This window comes from Copadichromis virginalis, linkage group LG7, assembly GCF_057382275.1.
Source record: "Copadichromis virginalis isolate Kocher_CV1m ecotype Utaka linkage group LG7, C_Virginalis_male_GT1.1, whole genome shotgun sequence".
Taxonomy (NCBI): Eukaryota; Metazoa; Chordata; class Actinopteri; order Cichliformes; family Cichlidae; genus Copadichromis; species Copadichromis virginalis.
The window spans coordinates 25,138,201-25,159,408 of NC_140624.1; the positions used below are offsets into that span (position 1 = coordinate 25,138,201).

Here is a 21,208-nt window from a genome sequence, read left to right on the forward strand (position 1 = left end):
TTTGAATGAGTAGTAAAAATATTGCAAATATCATATAATTTAAAAGTTATGTAGAGTACGTTTGCAAATTGATAGTGAATTAGTTCACTCTGAGTTGAAACCTTTTTTGGAATTAACCACTGAACTAAGCAGTGGCTTGGAGCTTCCTCTTTCACAGTCAGTACAGCAAACTTCGACGGAGCATCAATCAAAACCGAACCGACGTGGGAACCACCCATCCCGTGACGTCACTGGGCTCTGACAAGCTGGTGGTGCCGGAAGAAAAGATGGCGGATCATGAGGAGCAGCTATCCGACGAGGAAAAGGTAAGATGCCGATTTAATTCTAGGTTAAACCTCACAGCGTGAAACGGTAACATCCAAAATCTGAGTTGCATATGGTCCTGGCTCTCGGTGCATCCTGGCGTCGACCGGCATTATGAAATTTGGGGAAAACCCAGGCCTCAGCACAACCTCTGCTGCTTCTGCTCTTATTTTTAGCTCAACTTCCGCTCATTTGCGAATTTCAAACGGAGGCTCCTTGTACGGTCCTGACTCAAAATAGGAACCGTGAACGTCTTATACACTCACCTATGCTCACCACCCGTTCTCTTTTCACCCGGTGGACATGCCATTTCACTCACGGGTCTCTGCTTACTTGTGTTATGGAAGTTTTCATGCACCATGGATCCGCTAGCTAGGTTAGTTAGGGTAGCATAGCCGCAGCCTGCTAACAGACAGCCAGACTTACTAACACGCCCTTTCGCCTGTTGGGTGCCCCTTTTCTGACTTTAGAAGTTAAAATATTGGAAGCGGTAGAGTGCCGGGTCATTTTATGAAGAGCAAACTGTAAAATCAGCAACCGTATGCTATAGTCTAGCTAGTTTGATAACTCTCGCCCCTCTAAGAAGTAGCAGAGAAAGGTGAGGGAACTACGAGATCCCCTGAAGGATATGCTAGAAATTAAAAACTGCTTTTATATCCTGTCCTGTCGTTTGAAAGTCTGTTTCTACCGCTGTGAAAGCCTCATAGCAACCAGTGTTGTTTCTAAAACTGTAGCAGAAAACTGACTCATAATTTAAGCAGGATTTACACCAGTGACGCCCATGCAAGAGTGCTGCAGGTTTTTCTCATTTCCTTATAAGAGGACATGCATAGCTGACAGGACGTGTGCCTCAGCTAAGGGGTTTGCACGAATCCTTGTTGGACTGCTAAATGCATTTTTTCGTCGCTATATTCATTATAGGCTTTGTTAACAAAGTCAGCAGTTAGCGACGAGCAAATTAATATGGCAACTTTTATGCAGGGTATTTATTAATTAATTGTCAGCCTTATAATTTATTTATTATATTGTAAGGTATTAAACTATAAAAGTTTGCAAATGTTTATTGTAAACATTTAAAATGTATTTAACATTGTTTCTAGTGTTTATTTACTTGCCGGACTTCACGATTTAAATGCATAAATGCCTCAGCAATGAATAGATAGTACGAAGAAGCCATAGTTGGAGGTTAACATACAGAACGGTGTATATAAATGTGTAACTGGTAACCTGTGTTAAGGCTCTCCTCATAAACATGTAGTTCTTCCCATTAACCTTGTTAATATCGCAGTTAGCCATTAAAAATAAATCTTTAATAACTCTTCTGTTTCCATCCTGTGAGTTACGTAACACACTGTTCAGAGTAAGAACAGAAGAAGGGTTTGTTTCATTTTGCCCTGTTCCACATCAAACTATAAAAGTTTCCAGAGTTCTTTTTAGCAATTTAGCAGCTGCATTTGTATAAATGTGTTACACTTTACAACTCACAAGCATCTGCCATTAACCAAGCTTCGAATTTATAAGTGACTGTATGGTTTTGTTTTGTTTTTTCTTTTTCTTTGGCCATGTACTACATTACATTTCAGGACCACCCGAAATGTTTTGTTTTTTTTTTCAGGTGTGTTCACACAACATGAAGCTGTGGTAAACTCATTGACAGCATTGGATTTTGGTTTTGCGAAGAGGATGGGAGCTCCTTTAATCTTGTAACCACACTGGTTTTGACAATTGTTAAGCCACTTTCATATTTTGACCAGACAGTTTGATTTTTGCAGAGCTGAAAGAATGATGATTGGCTTCATGCCAGGCTGACTGGTAGTGACACCAGACACGAAACCAGTGTTATGCAGTGTTTACCTGGGGGGAAATTGCTCATTTCCTTCTCCGAATACAAGTGGTATGAGGCCAAGATGCATTATGCATCTATTCATGGTGGGTGCGTTCCATTAAAATCGTAGTGTACTTTAAAGGGCCGTCTCCGGTGCATTCGCTCCGAGCAGTCAGCCATCTGCTCTGGGCCCTTAGCCCTGTTTTGTAAAACACTGAGGGGAAAAAAACTTGAGGGAGGAAATGAACATTTTCTTCTGCTTGACACAGTGACAGTGGGGAATAGTTTCTATAATTTATGATTTAGTGTGTATATCCCTTTTACTGTCCAGTCATGATTTGTTGAATAAAAGCAACTCATCCACGTGAGTGTTGGTGACCTGCCAGAAACTCTAACAGTGAGTAAAAGTGACAACCAATGGTACTTTCCAAACTCTTAAGTGAGAAATCTCCCTATTTGCTTTTGTGGGACTCCGCACTTACTCTGATGTGATGTTAGTGAGATGACTGTTTTAAGTTGTGGTGGAAGGAGTTGCAGTATTATTTTTGATAGGTCTGGAACTTTGTCATATACAGTAAAGAATTTGGAGTTTTGCTCTGGGAAAATACTTGTTAAATGTCTCCCTGGAGGTTGAAGAATTTCTGTCCTGCTTGTGTTGTGGCCGTTAGCCTCATTTTGGTATTCATAAAAAAGAAAAAGGAAAAAAGCTGGAGCTCCCTGTTTGAAAATTAATAAAGAGACTCTGCCATTTGTAAATGATTTAACAGCAAGAAGAGTCATCTCTTCCACAGTTACCAAGCACTGCTGTGAGACTTCTTGAGTCATTTGGGCACCAGCCTGCAAGCTTCCTGATATCAGTACAGAAAGAACACACAGTATTACAGGAAACTGTTGTTGCACAATCTGTTAGCAGTCAGTTCTGTTGCCTGAGTTTAAGTGTCTGGGTGTCTTAAGTGTTAAAAAAAAAGCAGTCAACTCTATGATCAGTCAACTTTATGGTTTTGCTTATTGCTCAACACAACATCCTCACTCAACCCCTGGCTAGTAAATCAGACTTCTATCAGTACAGGAAAAAAGCTCATTTAATTACTTTCATATAGTGCTTAATCTTTAATAACAGTATGAATTATTAGCAGGTTTATTTTTCAAATTAATAGTTTGAATTAACAAAACAATTGGTGACTGAAGCTTTACATGTTAGACTCCTTTGTGCATGCGGTAGGTTTTGCTGTTATAAAGTTGTTGCTATAAACACTGGTTTCAAAAGAAAAGATAAGAAAAAAAAATTAGTTATCATGTTTTTTTCTCAAGTGATTTGTGCTGTTGGGGACCCATGTGGCCAGCCAATCAAGTTGTTCGACATATTATTATTTTTATTTTTTAACAGCAGTTAGGATGACGATCTAGTACACAGTAAATTAATTCACAGGCCAGCCAACCCGTTTACCTAATAACATGTACTTACCTTGACTTTGTCGTAGGACTATGGTAAATGGAAAAGATATTTGTAAGAGTAGTCTGACTTTCGGTGCTTTGGTTCCTGTTTCAAGAAAGAGAATTAAGCTGTATAATCGGCTGTGACAAACTTCACAGCTGAGGCAGTACTGTCGAATGCCATTTATATAGGGTTGCAAAGTTTTTATTATATTTTGTTCATTGACCCTTTTTTGTTCAATTAGTAGTCCAAGATATTCAGTTTCTATTAAAATATGATAATGGAAAGCAGATCAGTACACTTGAGAAGCTGGGACCAGCTGAATTTTTGGGGGTTAGAGTTGAGGAGTAACTGGAAGTATTAATCGGATACAATCACTCAATAGTTGAAAGCATCACATGGTAGTTTCAGCATTTTTGAGTTTCGGTATTTAGTTCTTCCTCTTGTAAGTTGGGAAGAAATAGCTTTATACACTGTGAAAATAGCTGTTGGTGTTTTTTTTTTTTTGTTTTTTTTTTTTTTGAGGTTTACAAGTGTTTCAGTTGTCAGCAAGTACACATGACGCACCCGTGCTGGTGAGCAAAAGCAAACAAAGAAGCTAAGCAAATGTTATAGTTCCCCCTTTTGCCCACTAAAGGGACACAGCACTCCTTGAAGCAGAATGATGATCCAGACTGATGGGAGCCATAGAGGATGAATAACAATGCAGATTTATGTTTTGATGGTGATGCGACCATAAATGTGAAAGGAGCACCACAAAAATCGAATGAAACATTTTAAAGCAGAATTAGTTTCGATTTTGTGTAACAAGAGAACTGGACTGTCATGGCTGATAAATGGTAAAGTTAGGTAAAGTTAACATGTTTAATTGTCAGGGAAGACAGAAAAAGGATAGTTGCTTGATTCCTACCTGGGGCATCAGTGTAAATGATCCATGTTGTGACGGTGCAGAAAGCCATTATGGTTAAAATTATGCACCAAATCCTGTGTATAGGATAAAGCCTGTTGTGATTTTTTTTTTTTTTTTTTTTTGGGGGGGGGGGGCATTTGTCTGGCTGGATCTCAATAAAGATTAGAATGGCAGAAAAAACTGTGTCAGAAAATATTTATATATTACAGTAATTTACATTTTACAATAAATTACAGAGAACAAGATGCTTGCAGAGTTCTTCCTCTTCTGGGAGATGCATTACTCAGATTTTCTCTTGAGATCACAGTAACTCATTTGGGGTTTTTTTGTTGTTGTTGTTGTTTGTTTGTTCTTTTGTTTTTCCAAACTTGAGTAAAAAGAGCTATAAAGAAACCTTAAATAAGGTCATTATCATCAATAAACTAAGAGTGAAAATAAATCACCCTTCATTTCATTTGAAAGTCCCAACAGTCCCAGATGTGTCCCTGAGCTTGGCTTTGAACAGCTGTCTTAGACCATGGGGAATACATAACTAACGGCCAGAACTTGGTGGTTTTTCCATTTTTAACAGACAAATTCAGGAGTCCTGTCTGTATGTGGCTGTAGCAGAATGAATGTGGAGATGTGGAAAGAGAACTCATGTATAGTTGTGTGGCTTCACATTTATACCGTTGTCTCACATCAAACTGGTTAAGGCAGCTATACAGAAAGGAGTAGCTTTACCCTGGTAGGTCTGCTGTCTGGAAGTTGTAATGCAAGCTGCTGGTACTAAATGTGTCACATAGTTGGCTACTTGGAGTAAAATGATCCTATTCCTGTTGTGAGCAAAGGTGACATAATCTGCAGTAGACAAAGCTGCCTATTCACTATTAGTACAGTTAAAGGTTTACTCGCTAACTGCGACCAGAAGTTTGCTTCTTGCCATAGTATTCATCATATGTACAGTGGGGCAAAAAAGTATTTAGTCAGCCACCGATTGTGCAAGTTCCCCCACCTAAAATGATGACAGAGGTCAGTAATTTGCACCAGAGGTACACTTCAACTGTGAGAGACAGAATGTGAAAAAAAAAAAAATCCATGAATCCACATGGTAGGATTTGTAAAGAATTTATTCGTAAATCAGGGTGGAAAATAAGTATTTGGTCAATAATACAACTCAATACTTTGTAACATAACCTTTGTTGGCAATAACAGAGGTCAAACGTTTACTATAGGTCTTTACCAGGTTTGCACACACAGTAGCTGGTATTTTGGCCCACTCCTCCATGCAGATCTTCTCGAGAGCAGTGATGTTTTGGGGCTGTCGCCGAGCAACACGGACTTTCAACTCCCGCCACAGATTTTCTATGGGGTTGAGGTCTGGAGACTGGCTAGGCCACTCCAGGACTTTCAAATGCTTCTTACGGAGCCACTCCTTTGTTGCCCGGGCGGTGTGTTTTGGATCATTGTCATGTTGGAAGACCCAGCCTCGTTTCATCTTCAAAGTTCTCACTGATGGAAGGAGGTTTTGGCTCAAAATCTCACGATACATGGCCCCATTCATTCTGTCCTTAACACGGATCAGTCGTCCTGTCCCCTTGGCAGAAAAACAGCCCCATAGCATGATGTTTCCACCCCCATGCTTCACAGTAGGTATGGTGTTCTTGGGATGCAACTCAGTATTCTTCTTCCTCCAAACACGACGAGTTGAGTTTATACCAAAAAGTTCTACTTTGGTTTCATCTGACCACATGACATTCTCCCAATCCTCTGCTGTATCATCCATGTGCTCTCTGGCAAACTTCAGACGGGCCTGGACATGCACTGGCTTCAGCAGCGGAACACGTCTGGCACTGCGGGATTTGATTCCCTGCCGTTGTAGTGTGTTACTGATGGTGACCTTTGTTACTTTGGTCCCAGCTCTCTGCAGGTCATTCACCAGGTCCCCCCGTGTGGTTCTGGGATCTTTGCTCACCGTTCTCATGATCATTTTGACCCCACGGGATGAGATCTTGCGTGGAGCCCCAGATCGAGGGAGATTATCAGTGGTCTTGTATGTCTTCCATTTTCTGATGATTGCTCCCACAGTTGATTTTTTCACACCAAGCTGCTTGCCTATTGTAGATTCACTCTTCCCAGTCTGGTGCAGGTCTACAATACTTTTCCTGGTGTCCTTTGAAAGCTCTTTGGTCTTGGCCATGGTGGAGTTTGGAGTCTGACTGTTTGAGGCTGTGGACAGGTGTCTTTTATACAGATGATGAGTTCAAACAGGTGCCATTCATACAGGTAACGAGTGGGGGACAGAAAAGCTTCTTACAGAAGACGTTACAGGTCTGTGAGAGCCAGAGATTTTCCTTGTTTGAGGTGACCAAATACTTATTTTCCACCCTAATTTACGAATAAATTCTTTACAAATCCTACCATGTGAATTAATGGATTTTTTTTTTTTCACATTCTGTCTCTCACAGTTGAAGTGTACCTCTGGTGCAAATTACCTCTGTCATCATTTTAGGTGGGGGAACTTGCACAATCGGTGGCTGACTAAATACTTTTTTGCCCCACTGTATTTTTTTTTATAAAGGAAAGAAAAAAGAAAAAAAGTGAGGGTGTAGATGCCTTTAATGATGTACACTTTTAGTTTGCCATCAGGGTTGCAATTTTCTAGCACAGGTGATGGATGAAGTCCAAAGAAATGCTGTGAAAGGCACCAGTGGGAAGAAAGGAAAACTTTCACATTCATTAGTGGAGATAAAAAAATGATTTCATTGTTTTCAAATTTAATGGATTAAGAGTTAACTAAGATTTTTTTAAAACTGCATTTCTTGTAATGCAATGAATGTGAATGAATGAAAGTCAGTAGTGTAACCCTGAACAAAAGGACTAGAGCAGGTGACAGATATGAAAAAGAGAGCACATAGTTCATAATTCACATACATCATAATTACTTTAAAAAGTCATAATCTCTTGCCTGTCTGCCTCTGATAGTATTTATCTCCATCATCACAGATGTTAGGTCTTGTTGGTTCAGCCTAATCTTGTGTCGACCAGCCACCACCTTCTTATTTTGATCAGCAGTGGGACATTTCTGTTTAGCCTGCGGCTACCTGACAGTCTTCCTCATCTTTCTTGCATCCTGCTGTGTTCTCATTATCCATAAATTTTGATCATCCAGGCCCCCAGCATTTGCCCCTGACAGATTGGGTTGTCTGTTCTGTAGCATTTAAAGCGCCACAGATTTCTTTTCCTTTTAAATCTGGGATATTGAAATGGCTGCATGCCAAGTAAGGGAATCAAATTCACGGACACTGTAGAGCTTAAAAAAGGCATTGGTAAATATATTGCCACAGTTTATTCCTGCTTTTCTATGTTATTGTCATTAGTTTAATGCATCTGGAATTGCGTGATAATGATTAGGACAAGTGTGGTTTCAATGTTAGTGGGTGTCATTTGGGATTAAAGAAAAGGCTCTTACTAAGAGGGTGCAGGATGAGAGTGTCTGTTGTAAAAAAGCGGGGTTGTTGGGTGGTATTATGAGGATGAATATACAGTGAGCAAGTTGAAAGAAAGGACACCAGCTGGTGTCTGGACCAAGAGAGTACAAAGACACAAGAATCCCACACCACAGGGGGTGCCTGTGCTCCTCATTCTTTGTGTGTATGAGAAGCTCCAGTATTATTGTTCCAGCTTTTTGGTTAGCTTGTGCCTGTACAACAGCTTCTCATGCTGCACCCTCTAAGAGCCATTAGAAAGATAAGTGATAAAACTGTTAAGGAGTATTTTAAAAAGCCCTTTTTTGCACTGAAAAAAAGTTTGGGTTGTAATCAGACTGTGATCCAATCATGCTGCTTTTTTCTTTTAACTGCAGTAAGCATTAAAAAGTTGGATATGAATTAGAAAGTGATTTATCCTAAGCTGTGGAGATATGTAATAATAGGGATGCACTGATCCAACATTTATTTAACTCAAAAAGATGGAACGGGTATCTGTGGTAATGGGCTGATCTATTTATTTTCAGTTCTGTGTTGTTTGAGTTTATGTCACCATGCAGCAGCTAGTGGTTTAGCTAATGTAGCACAGAGTTGGGTCAAAGCAGAGCGACCGCATTTGTATTTCACACCTCTTACACTAACAGTTTTTTTTTCTTTTTTAATGCTTGCATAAGTATTTCACTTAATCAGAAACTGTTGTGAAATGCATTGATATGACTTAAGCTCAGAGTAGATGGTGCTTTGGCTTTTCCCTCTACTTGGAAACTCATTTATTTTAACTTATTGTGTCTGGTCACAGACATTAAATAGGGTACAATCTACAAGAACCTTGGTTCAGGTGCAACTGTGAATGACAACAGTTTGCAGTATGACTGTCACTGGTGCAAAGAAATTAGATAAACAACACCCATATACTTTATCAATTATTTTATTTATCTTGTGTCTGTCACTTATTAGTCTACTAATAAATCATTACATTTATATTATTAGACATATTTAATAGGGGTGCAACGATATTCGTATCGATATTGAACCGTTCGATACAGTGCTTTCGGTTCGAACAATACAACATTTGTAATTTATTTTATCAACTTTCCTTCTGACGATGCTGTCTGTGTTGAGCGCTCAGTGAATCTGCGTTCGACTACTCCGCCTAGGCTGCACTGTGCGCCTAACTTTTTAAAGTTAGGCGCACACAAATTTTATAATAATTTATATAATATAATGTGTTTTTCTGGATACACTGTGCTTTTTCAGCATTCAAAGATTGATGACACCGTGTCAGAGCACTGGCTTTGAATTTCAGAAGGATCAGGCCTTAACTTAACAGAAAAGTTAGCAATAGTTCTTTTCCTATTACAGCTACATCCACCTCTGTCGTGCCTAGGCTGCTCACTAGGGCTGGGTATCATCACTGATTTCTATAATCCATTCGATTCTGGTTTTCAAAGTCCCGATTCGATTCAACTTAGCCTCAGTCAGAAATATTATAATTCTGATCATTTATCAGTACTGACTTCATCAGAATTGTGAGCATCACAGCAGATGCCTTTGTGTGAAAGTAACTGAGAATAAAACACAGAAAAACATGAAGGAGATTTTCCTGGTCTGGCTTTTTATAGCAGATAACCTTAAAAATATTCTACAATGTTCTGCATATAAAGTTTAAATTTCTTCAGTATTGAACAACAGAAAAAATAGGCTTTCTTGTCCGAGGTCATTTAAGTGAAAAAAAGAAAAGAAAAAGACAGCAGCCGACAGCGCTGTAAACAACGGTAGACTGGTGGGTAATAAGCGAATGAATAATACAGAAAACAGAGATTGGAGACGGGAAACTGTTCTTGAAGTATAGAGAGAGAGCTAGCTGTGCATGGAGTGTGATTTTAATAGTCGTGGAAGCAAAACAGCAAAATTCATGACGACATTGATCAAATGTGAAGCGCAGTTTGCTGCTTCTTTTGCTGCTGGCTCGGCGAATTTTGGTTGGAGAGAGACAAAACCTGCAGCTCAGAATCAGCGCAAAAAGACGTAATCACAGCGGACCCGACGCAGAATCGCCGAGCTCCGACAGCGTGTCCGTCTACGGGCCGCCCGAGAAAGACAAAGTTGATTCTGATGCGTCGGTCCGCTCTGTGTTTACGTCTTTGTGTGGAGTCCGTGTACCTGCTCTCATTTGCTGTTTGGTTGTTGTTGAAATGGTTTTGTGACCTTTAATCTGAGAATCTGGCGTTTCTGGCCAAACACAGTTATATTTAAAAGTCGATTCAGGATTTAACGAATTGATATCGCTTTATTCAAGCTACTCACCTCCCACTTCCACCTGCACTTTCAACTGGACCACGGCCAATCAGAGAGGTCCCGCCCCTTACTATCTCTGATTGGTTTAGTCCACGATAGGGGCATAATGTGTGTCTGTTGTTGACCAAAGGGAAGGTTGCAGATTTTTTTTTTTTGCTACCCGAACAGTTGGTCGCACAGGTGCAACCAAATTTTTTTTTTTTAGTCGCACCACTGAAAAATTTGGTCGCAAATGTGACCAAATTGGTTGCACTCTAGAGCCCTGAAGAGGTTATGTTTGTGGTACTGTTTGTTTGATTTCAGAAGCAGAATCAGTTTCAAGTTTGGTATGTAGTAGAGTTGGGCATTTCAAGCAAAAGTAGTAGTCAACATTTACTGGGAACTATGCAATGGTTCTTTGAAGATCACCCACCATGCTAAACTGCTCTTAAATGATTGTGATCTGTCATGGTACTTGGTAAATGACTCATAAATAGATCCTTATTGCTTGTCTGAACAAAATGTATCCATGTCAATGTTTTCCCCCCACCCAAATAAACCCAAAAGGCCAGCACTGAGCTTGAAAAATTCTCTTAGTGACCATACCAGAGCCTTGCATGCTATGCATGTTTGATGATGCTCTGCTACATGCGCTGCAGGCAGTGTTGCTCGGGTGGTGGAGACTCAGTGCAATAGTAAATCAAGTTTGAGGTACTCGGAGGAAGAAAGAGGTGATGTAACAAGCTTTTAAAAGTCAATACCTTTACTTGTAAACTAATAGAGCGTCTCCATTCTCCTGCTAGTGAATCATTTTAAACCACAGTATGCTCCCTTGGTCTTAGACTTTCATCTCCATTTCCTTAAAATGTGGTTTTTAGCATGATTTAATTGTAAAACCATCCCCATCCCTCTCACTAGCTGTAGGTGCTTCACAGTTAATTGTGTTAAGTTCACACAGTAAGATTCAATTATCTGCAATCAGTGTTACTTGAAGTACTGTTTCAGCTGTTGAGTGCTTGGAAATCTGTTTTTATAGTAAATATTCAAATAGTTTTCTATTCAGGTGTAGGTGTGTGTGTGTGTGTGTGTGTGTGTGTGTGTGTGTGTGTGTGTGTGTGTGTGTGTGTGTGTTCCCTGCTTCTTGTCAGTGGCGTACTGGGAAGCCCACTGGCCCCCGTGTGTCACCATGAATAACACATTCACAAAGATTTATGGATATTACCGTATCACATTACAGTAAAACTGCAAGACACCACATGAAAATAATGTAGAATAACAATTTTTCTGACACTGAGATGGTATATCTAATGTCCAGCTGTAATTACAGCTCCTGCTGAACTTAAGCACTATTAATAGACTTTATTGAAACCAGATCAGGCTGAAAGGAGTTCAGTTTGATGTCAGATATTTGAACTAGTTAATGTGCTTACAGATTGTCTTTGGTAGTAATTAGTGTGTGTGTGTGTGTGTGTGTGTGTGTGTGTGCTTTTTCATTATTAATCTGTGAATATAGTCGTACTTCCAGCAGTGCAGATCAAAAATCCACCCTAAACACATTTACTACTCAAAATTGGGTCAATTCTGATTTAACTACAGGAGAAGTGTCCAGTAGCTAAAATTATAAGTGCCCAGTCAGCAACATGACAGCTCTTTTAATTAAGTTCCCTAAAATATTTTGGAAACCCCACAAACGCGTCCAGCTCAGCTCTAATTCCAGCTTTAAAGAAACCCAACTCATCCCCCTCCAAACCTTGTAGCGCAAATGATTCTGTCTCGAGGTAAAACACCTGTTGGTCTTGAATAACAAGCAATTTTTGCCTTATATGCATTGCTGATCCTATGACATCTCAGCAGTTGACTGGATTTGTACTTTAATGGATGAATAATTAGCTTAACTGACTGGTATTTCTGTTGCTGATTAGCAAGGGCAGCAACAAATAAACATCCAGTTTAACTAATCGCACGCATATCCAGTGCTTACATGTTTCACCCTGTAAGTGCTCCTGTTTTAGATGACAGTGACTGCATTTTAATACAATTAAGAACATGGATATGTGATGGCTTTGTTTTTCTACTTAGCTGATATAACTAGACTAAATAACATGTAAACCTGGTTCTTAGAAAAAGTGTGTGTGTGTGTGTGTGTGTGTGTGTGTGTGTGTGTGTGTGTGTGTGTGTGTGTGTGTGTGTGTGTGTGTGTGTGTGTGTGTGTGTGTGTGTGTGTGTGTGTGAGAGAGAGAGTGAGTGAGTGATGCAGTCTGTTTACACTGCCGTCCAGTGTAATGAGGGAAACCCAATGCAAATTAGTCTTCCCGCAGGGATTTCAAGTCATAAACACACACAAACAGTTTTCCGCCATCTGTTTAGCAAAGACTGTGTTTATCTGTTATGTGCTCAAATGCACATGAATTTTTTTGTTGTTTAATGTAACTGGGTCATGATGATCTCATGACAGATTAGACTAATGCAGATAAACTTTGATCTCAGCATAACAGAGAGACACACACAGACACACGTTGTTTCCCAAGTGCCTTCCTTTCTCTGAGCATTGCTCATTAGCAAAAATCAATCTGCTGCTCTCTGTGAGTGCCTAGCAGTAGTGTATATACACTCACTAATAAGAACCCATAGGACCCACACGTGCACACACATTCTCTCTCATATGCACACTTTCTCTGATATACCAGCTTGTGAGATGAGAGGGAACCTGGCTGAGCTGCCGTCCCCTGCCAATGATAGAGTGAGGTAGAAATGTATAGGGGTAGGGCAAGAGACCGTGTGTGTAGTAGTGCTCAGCACATTTTTATTTCCTTATATGGTTGTAAAGCAAGCAAGAGAGGGAGGGGCTGTCAGCCTGCTGTCAGTTTGACATGTGACCTGGAAACAGGAAGTGCTGTGGTATAGCAGAAGAAGAGAAGTATAGGAGGTTAAAAAAAAAAAAAAGACTGTTCGATGCTGCTCAGATATTCTGGAGACTGAAATGTCAGAAAAACCTCACTCCACCCTCCAAACCAGTGAGACAGTCATGTTACACCCTCTGTTGGTGGCACTGTGTACACATGTTTACACTGTGAATTTGAGCTAAATATGAATGTCACATTTTAGCCCCTATTTAAAATGCAGGCAACACGCTGATATTTCTGCTGTTTATATCAGACCACTGACATGTAACCTCTGCCTTCTATCTTTGGTTTTAGGTGCGCATAGCGGCTAACTTTGTCATCCACGCCCCACCAGGAGAATTTAATGAAGTTTTCAATGGTGAGCTTTCTGTTCTTGTTCCTCTGTATATTCTTTCATAAGATTAACAATGATTACATTGCTCAGAACTTGTAGTTTAATGCAATGTATGAGTCTGCAATCACCAAACATAAATACATAAAAGTGTATTTGAATAGCTTGACTTATGTATAAAGAGACTGTCTGCAGCAAATTCTGTTTTGTTACAGTTTCCAGTAACTCTGTATTGACAAAAACTATTGTTAAATGTAAAAGTGAGGGAAATGAAAACATGAAAGGCAAACAGTGAAAATGTGATATAAATAATTATATGGGTAATGTTTACATTTTTTATCATCCGTGTCTTTTGTTGAAGAGATATTAACTTCAACTTGTGTTAGAACCTAGATGTACTTTGGTATTATACCATTTTGCACCATCAGATGGTGTAATGAGTCACCTTTATTTAAGTGGCCAAATCATTGAGCGTATATTCTCATTCTCTGGCCCCCTGGAAAAAGCAAGCGCCTCTTGAGGAATTGTGGTTAGCTGGGAAAAATATCAAAAATGTCAGCGGTGCTGACATTTTTAAAATACTGCCTGGTGTAAATACAAAAAAAATCGGAATACTTTGTCAGTCCTAGAGGAAATGATTTGGTCACAGGTGCTCCAAGACCGTAAAGCAGCCTTTGGTACATGGTTTAAAGCCGTGCCAACTATGTTCTAAGTAAACAATTAGAGACTTGTTTTAGTAAGTTTTTATTTTTAGTCTGACAGCTTTTGTCAACATCAGAGCCAGGAGGCATCAATGAAGTGTGAACTGCTCAGGAGTTACAGAATGCTGTATTTGTGTTTCTGTTGTGTATGCCCTAACCCTTTTACATACAGTATAGCTGGCTACATTGAAATAAATAGTACAAAAGGGAGTCTATACATGGCCACCCGTTCAACCATCATTGGAGAGCAAGTCATGTACACACCATTAATGTACATTACAGTACTGTGTCAGTGCAGCACTGTTTTGTGTCTTTGTGTAGGTTTCTCACACTAAAATAGTTTTGGTTTCAGTTAATACAGAGGACCTAAAATAGAATCCATTATTTGGATTTTATGGCCACCAGGAAATTAAATTGAGACTGTGATGTTTTGCTCAAAATGTGTCTCGCCCTGCAGCACCAGAGTTGACACCACACTGTCACAGTAGTGCCCCTCGAGACAGTGTGTATGTGTGTCTTGGCTTTGTTAACGACTCATCCTGGCCCGGTACATGTCGTCACCTCAGAGGAACGCCTTTGGGGTTGTCTGTTTACCGCTTATCACAGCCTGTCAGCCACACACACTCATATGCACACACTAAAAACAGTCCCCTGTTGCAACTTTTCCCCCTTTCATCTCTATGTGATTATAGCCTTTTCCACTGAGCTAATTTACCATGTCTGCTTCACTCCCCTGGCATAGATGCTGCAAACACTGACTGCTGGCAGCTGTGACTTTAGTGTTTGTGTGCGTGTCATGGAGATGATCTGCTGTTCCTGTATTATTTCCTCTTCTGCCACCATTAATAATAATAATATGACAATTTTTCCTCTTAGATGTGCGATTGCTGCTCAACAATGACAATCTGCTCAGGGAAGGTGCAGCGCAGTAAGTCTTCCCTTGTGCTATTTCCACAATTAAAAAATTTCAGATGTTAGACGGAAAATACAGATTTGCATTGCAACAACTGAAGATGAAAGAGGAATACAACTTGAGATTCACAGACCAGACTAGTTTTAGTTGCTTAGGTTTTTACACCTGACCATTTCTCCCCTGTCCAACACGTTAACAGCAAGAAGAAACCATTCAGTTTACATCTAAGAGTTCTAGACCTGGACATGCTGAATAGTTACAAGTTAATCAACATATATTAAGATTGAAAAGTTTTAATAACCAGCAAGGCGGGACTCCTGTGTTTGCGATCTAACTAACTTGGTATCTCTCTCCGTAGTGCATTTGCACAGTACAACTTGGACCAGTTTACCCCCGTGAAAATCGAGGGCTACGAAGAACAGGTGAGCTCATGCTTTGCTTTTTGACCCTGAGGTTATGGTAGCAATACAGAAGCTAAAGAACAGGACTTTTATTACTTTTGGCATTAGTCACTTTATAGCTCCAACGCACAGTTAGATACTGCTATAGTTGATGCACATCAGAAGAATGAGTGACTCAGTTCATAAACTTTTTCCATGTGGACCAGGCAGTCACAAGTGTGACGTTCCTGTAATGTAAAAGCACAGTTTTATAGAGATCTGTTTCTTTAGCTCATCCAGCCAAGACTATCATCAGAAATAAAAAAGTGACACTTTTCTTGGACTTCAGGGTTAGAAGAGAGATGGTAGCCTCCAAATATATTATGGTTTAAGTGATGCAAAACATAGTATAATTGTATCATTGGCATTAAAAGAGACAAATAAAATTGGATGAAAGATCAAACAAGTCTGAATCTTCTCCTTTAGTTCCTGCAAAACAGGATCACATAGCCACTTTTATTTAAATGTCACTGTTTGCTTGCTGTGCATTTGTGTGAAGGTTGAACACTGCTGAATGAATGTGGCTGTGTTGGCTTTAGTAATGATTGCACTGTCTTATGTAAAGATGTCATCATGTCCCTCTGTTCCCATATGCTGGGCTGAAATTCCCCTGTCTGGTGCCCAGCTAACTGAGCTAAGTGTTGAGGTGAAAGGCAGAAGATGGAAAGTTCAGGCTGATGCCTGTGGTTCCTATTGTTCTCCGTCCTCCTCTTTTCATCCTTTTGTTTCCTCTTCATCTCTCCTGTCTCCTTAGATAATTTACCACAGCTCTACTTCTTTATTGTGCTGTTCTCTTTCCATACATGTTCTTGTCGGATTATTTATTAATTTTTCTTTCTTACATGTTTTACTTATTTTTCCAGTGCTCTTTCATTTTCTATTTCTTGGCCTTCCCACAGCTCTCTTTCTCATTCCTTTACCCCCCCGCTTTATATTTCAGGTCTTAATCACAGAGCATGGTGATCTTGGGAATGGCAGGGTCTTGGACCCCAAGAATAAGATCTCCTTCAAGTTTGACCACCTGAGGAAGGAGGCCAGTGACCCACGGCCCCATGATGTTGACAGCTCCCTGGAAGGCTGGAGGAGTGCCTTGGACTCTGCTGTCAGGGCCTATGTCAAGGAGCACTATCCGAGCGGTGTCTGCACCGTATGTTCAAGCCTGAACTGCTCACCTCAGAAAGTTCATTTTTTCATTGTGTGTTTAAAGCTATTAGTTTATGAAAACATCAAGCAAGAGGGAGTTCTCCCACAGGATCTGACTCTGGAGTTCAAAACACACGTTACAACTATTACACATTGCTCTAAACTTAACAGCAGAGGCTTGTGTGTAATATAGATGACTGATAATTGGGACTGAAGCTCACTGTTCTCTGGTGTTTTCCTACAGGCTTATAAAAACAGATACATTTAAAAGTCACACACAATTCAACAGAACTGCTCAGAATACAAACATAAACCAGAGCTTTTAGGACCAAAATCTCTTGCCTTTGCATAGTGATCCTCTTCATTCGGAGATCTGTTTTCTATTAAATTAGAACTTTAGTGGCCTTCATTTTGTTTCCACTTGCATTTCAAGATTAATATTTTGTTTTATACATTCGTTTAACCCTTGGGGATTGGAACAGGAAGGGTATCTATTTATTTTTATTTTTTAATCCCTTGCAACAAATTAGCAGCTAAAAGTAGCCTAATGTTATTAGTGATCAAATACAACATGTACAGTCAAATTTAATCAGTTTCAAGCAGGAAGCAGTAGCAGGCCAGTATTTAGATAAGCCTGTCTTTTACTTTGCAAAACAGCTGTTGTCCTACTTATTAAATGTGTTGTGTATATATGACATCCTCTAAGTACCATGACAGGGGCAGGTATATAATTTAAGTTTTGACTATAAAACCACTGTGTGGTGTCAATTCTGCACACGTTGAGCAGTGAAAGTGGCCTTGAGTTGCATGTGAAATCTGAAAGTGTCTTTTTTGTCTTTTGACTTCAGATTTATGCGAAAACCATTGATGGACATCAAACTATCATCGTGTGCATTGAGTGCCATCAGTTTCAACCAAAAAACTTCTGGTATGTGTAAAACAGTCAAAACATTAGTGTGATATTTTCCCTCCCTTATATTTTCTGATATTTCTTGTGTCTCCTCCCTTTCTGCTTTCAGATGAATCTTTTTTTTCAATACTAGTATTTAGGCAGATGATTTTTAACCTTAACAACAACTACATGTTAAATACAATAAAACCATTGAAATCCTCAAATGTTTCTTGAAGTGTTTAAGGACATTGCAGTAATTGGCACATAACTCTGGACTGTTAGACTCTGTTGATTTTGATCAGGTTAATCTAATTGGATAAGAACTGCACCAATCCTCTTTGCTGCTGGGTCTTATTGGTCTTATAAGTGTTGGGTGTAGTAATCCCAAAACTACTGTACGTGACTGCTGTAATGGTTTGAAAGTGAAATAAATTTTATTTATTTATTTTTTGATTTGCAAATCACAGTGAAAAGGATCAAAACTTTCACATGGAGATTTTGTATCTAATGAAAAAGACATATTAGAACTTAATGATTCAAAAATTTGTCAAAATCTGTAAATATCATTTTTCACTCTTCTGTAATGCTTGCACCCCCACACTAAAATAGAAGTGCGTTTTATTGAAAAATTGGACACTGCGATTTTCACCCTGCAAAGGGTCACCCAGTTGGCCGAATTGGATGGGAGGTCGGTTCTGACCTCAAGACCGCATATTTGATCAGAGCACTTTGTAATAAGCCAGAACTTCAATGTAGTATGCAAATTTTAGTCAAATGAAGAAAATTGGCAGTAGAGTGTCCAAACTAATTTCCATGTCTGTTCACTACATATTAGGAGATGGTTCACTGACGTAAATAGCTGTTGGTCCATCATTAGTAATGCTTTTACTGACATAACACAGAGCAACTCTGTGAACAAGATGTAACACGTTACATCTTTATGGATCTTAACAAAACTCTTCTATGTCATCTTAACTCAAGAAACTCTTACATTGCTTTAAATGAAGGCGCACATTAACTGGTTTTTAAATGTGATGCTATACTTCATACTGTGAATACCTTTCTTACTATCTGTATTGCCACTGTTGTTGACCAAAAACACAAAGTCATATACCTTTTCTGTTTATTTTTCAGTATAGGCGATGACAGTTGAGCCAATGTACTGGACAGTTAGCTGAGTCAAGTAAAAGTGACTGAAGTGTGTTTATCTTTCCTTCTCGTTGTTTAGGAATGGACGCTGGAGGTCAGAATGGAAATTTACCATCTCCCCCTCCACCACCCAAGTGGCAGGAATCATGAAAATCCAGGTATGTTATCTGAACAACAATCTTTGACGTAAAACGGACACACTGTGTTGTGTTATGCATGTCAGCACGCATACTCAAACTCACGTTTACTGACAACATTTGCATGTAGACTTTAATCAAATTCAGTTTCTTTTTTCTTCCTTTGTCATCTTTCTTTCTTTTTTCTCTTTTTTTTTTTTACCGTGTTTTGTTTATTTATCACAAAGTTCAGTTAATTTCTGTTGCACCCTTGTCTACTTTTTCCCATAAGCTCAGTACTAAAATTTTGTGTTCTTGGTTTTTGTTGTCGTTTCCTTCACTCCCCCCCCCTTTTTTTTGGGGGGGGGGGGGGAGTGGTTTGTTAGACCTCTTGAGATTTGTTTGTTGGCACACAGCTCTTTGATTTTTTTTTTTTTTTACAGCTCCAATCATTTCATGGCACAGAAGAAATTTTGGTTAGAAATACACTATATATTTCCATATGTATTTCTAGGTTCATTACTATGAGGATGGAAATGTCCAGCTGGTGAGCCACAAAGAGGTTCAGGAGTCCATGTCAATTTCTGTGAGTATTTCTGTGAAGTCCAAGCAGAAGCTGCAACGATCATTCCCCATACTTTTACATTTGTATGTATTTAGGGTGATTATTTGTAATTTTATGTTAGTAATTAAGTTTTGACCTGGTACCAGCTACCAGGGGAGGTTTTCTGCTCTGTAGTTGCAGTGTAGGTTTTAAAGTTTCTTTTTTGTTGGATGCCTTGTCCTCTCCCCTCTTCAAAAGAATGTCATGTTTTCAGAATGAGGCTGCAACTGCAAAGGAGTTTGTTAAGATCATGGAGGCTGCAGAGAATGACTATCAGGTATGTCAGGAGATTTCGTTGAACCTGAACTTTCACCTTAGATCAGAAGTCCTCACAAATGATGGAAACATTTTACAGTTATGACTCCAGCACTTACTGCCACACTAAAATCTTTTGTTGTTTGGCTTTAGTTTTGTGTGATAATCTGTTACTTTTAGTTGTGAGGAGTTTGTGTTACTCAAGTCAGGAGATAATGAAAACATTTTACACGTTCGCAAACTCGCAGCACAGGAAGTCAAGTTTTAGAGTGACAATGAATAGAAAGCTGAGTCACTTGGATGAAGCTGGATTTATTTGAGTATTATTATTATTTTTTTAAATCCAGTCCCCTCTCTGTCTTCATCCTTATTTCATTCCTTGTAGACGGCCATCAACGAGAATTACCAGACCATGTCGGACACTACCTTCAAAGCCTTACGCCGCCAGCTTCCTGTGACACGTACCAAGATCGACTGGAACAAGATCTTGAGCTACAAGATCGGCAAAGAGATGCAGAATGCTTAAAAACCGCAAAGATAACAGTCAGATCCCCACTCCCCGCCCCCAGCCCCTCCATCCCCATCCAAAAAAATGTTGCATGACTGGATAGTTGTATCGTCTTTGTACAAACAATTAGAGAAAACGGGGGCAAAGAAAGGTTTGGTCTCACAGACGTCACATGACACATTGGATGACTGTTTTGATTTTATACAGACACTCTCCTGTATACTGAATTTGTGATCGTATTTGGGAAAATTTATCTTGAGGAAACTTTGCGAGTCATAGGACACAGGGTGGACACTTGTTTGCATAAACACCCTTATGAAATAAAATATCATGTGTGCAGTAAGTATTGCATCAGTGAGACCACACCTTTTTGTTTGGAAAATCTGTTAGAATTTGCAATAATGGTGAAAACAAATTCATTTCTGGGAGAATTTTTGTCTGCATTTACAGAGGAAGTCAGTTACTATGGCTGAAACGAACAACTCCCCACCCCACACCCCTCGTGCCCCCACCACCACCCAAAAAAAAGAAGTTTTGTGTTCATTGACTGATATATTTGGCACAAGCAGCCACCACTGTCAGCCACTCAATGTTCTTGTTCTCTCATTCTGGTACTTCCCCCTCACCCTTTGTCCTGTGTGTGCGCTCTCCAGCTTGCAGCACTCCTGGCTACCTTTTGACTTGATATCGTCTGAACTCTCACTCAGTGCAGGGAGTTCTGTGACCACTTAACAAGCTTAATTAACAAGTCATCAGTCGCAAAAGTAATTTGCATAATGTCCAATTTACAATAAAATTTAAAAAAAAGTATCACTTTCTCCTCCAGTGCTTATTTTTATTAAAAACAGAACCTGACTGTATTATATAACAAGGCACATTGTAATATATACCTGTATGAAACATCCTGTCTGTCAGTTTGGTGATTTGTTTCCATGAGATTAATTGTAATTCAGTCACAATTATGTTGCATTAAATGACAAATTTTCTATTTACTGACTCAGTCATAATTTCTGATGCTATTTATTGTGACATAAAT

The 21,208-nt window shown here is 39.4% G+C and overlaps 1 protein-coding gene across 1 annotated transcript; it reads left to right on the plus strand.

Moving 5' to 3' along the window:
• Positions 1-221: 221 nt before the first annotated feature.
• On the plus strand, positions 222-21,160 carry LOC146705095 (F-actin-capping protein subunit alpha-2). Its single transcript, XM_085462663.1, has 10 exons — positions 222-305; positions 13,415-13,478; positions 15,029-15,080; positions 15,424-15,487; positions 16,446-16,652; positions 17,497-17,576; positions 18,769-18,847; positions 19,320-19,391; positions 19,624-19,686; positions 20,050-21,160. Exons 1-10 carry the CDS (start codon positions 267-269, stop codon positions 20,188-20,190), a joined length of 861 nt encoding a protein of 286 aa, XP_085318789.1. The 5' UTR covers positions 222-266; the 3' UTR covers positions 20,191-21,160.
• Positions 21,161-21,208: the final 48 nt, after the last annotated feature.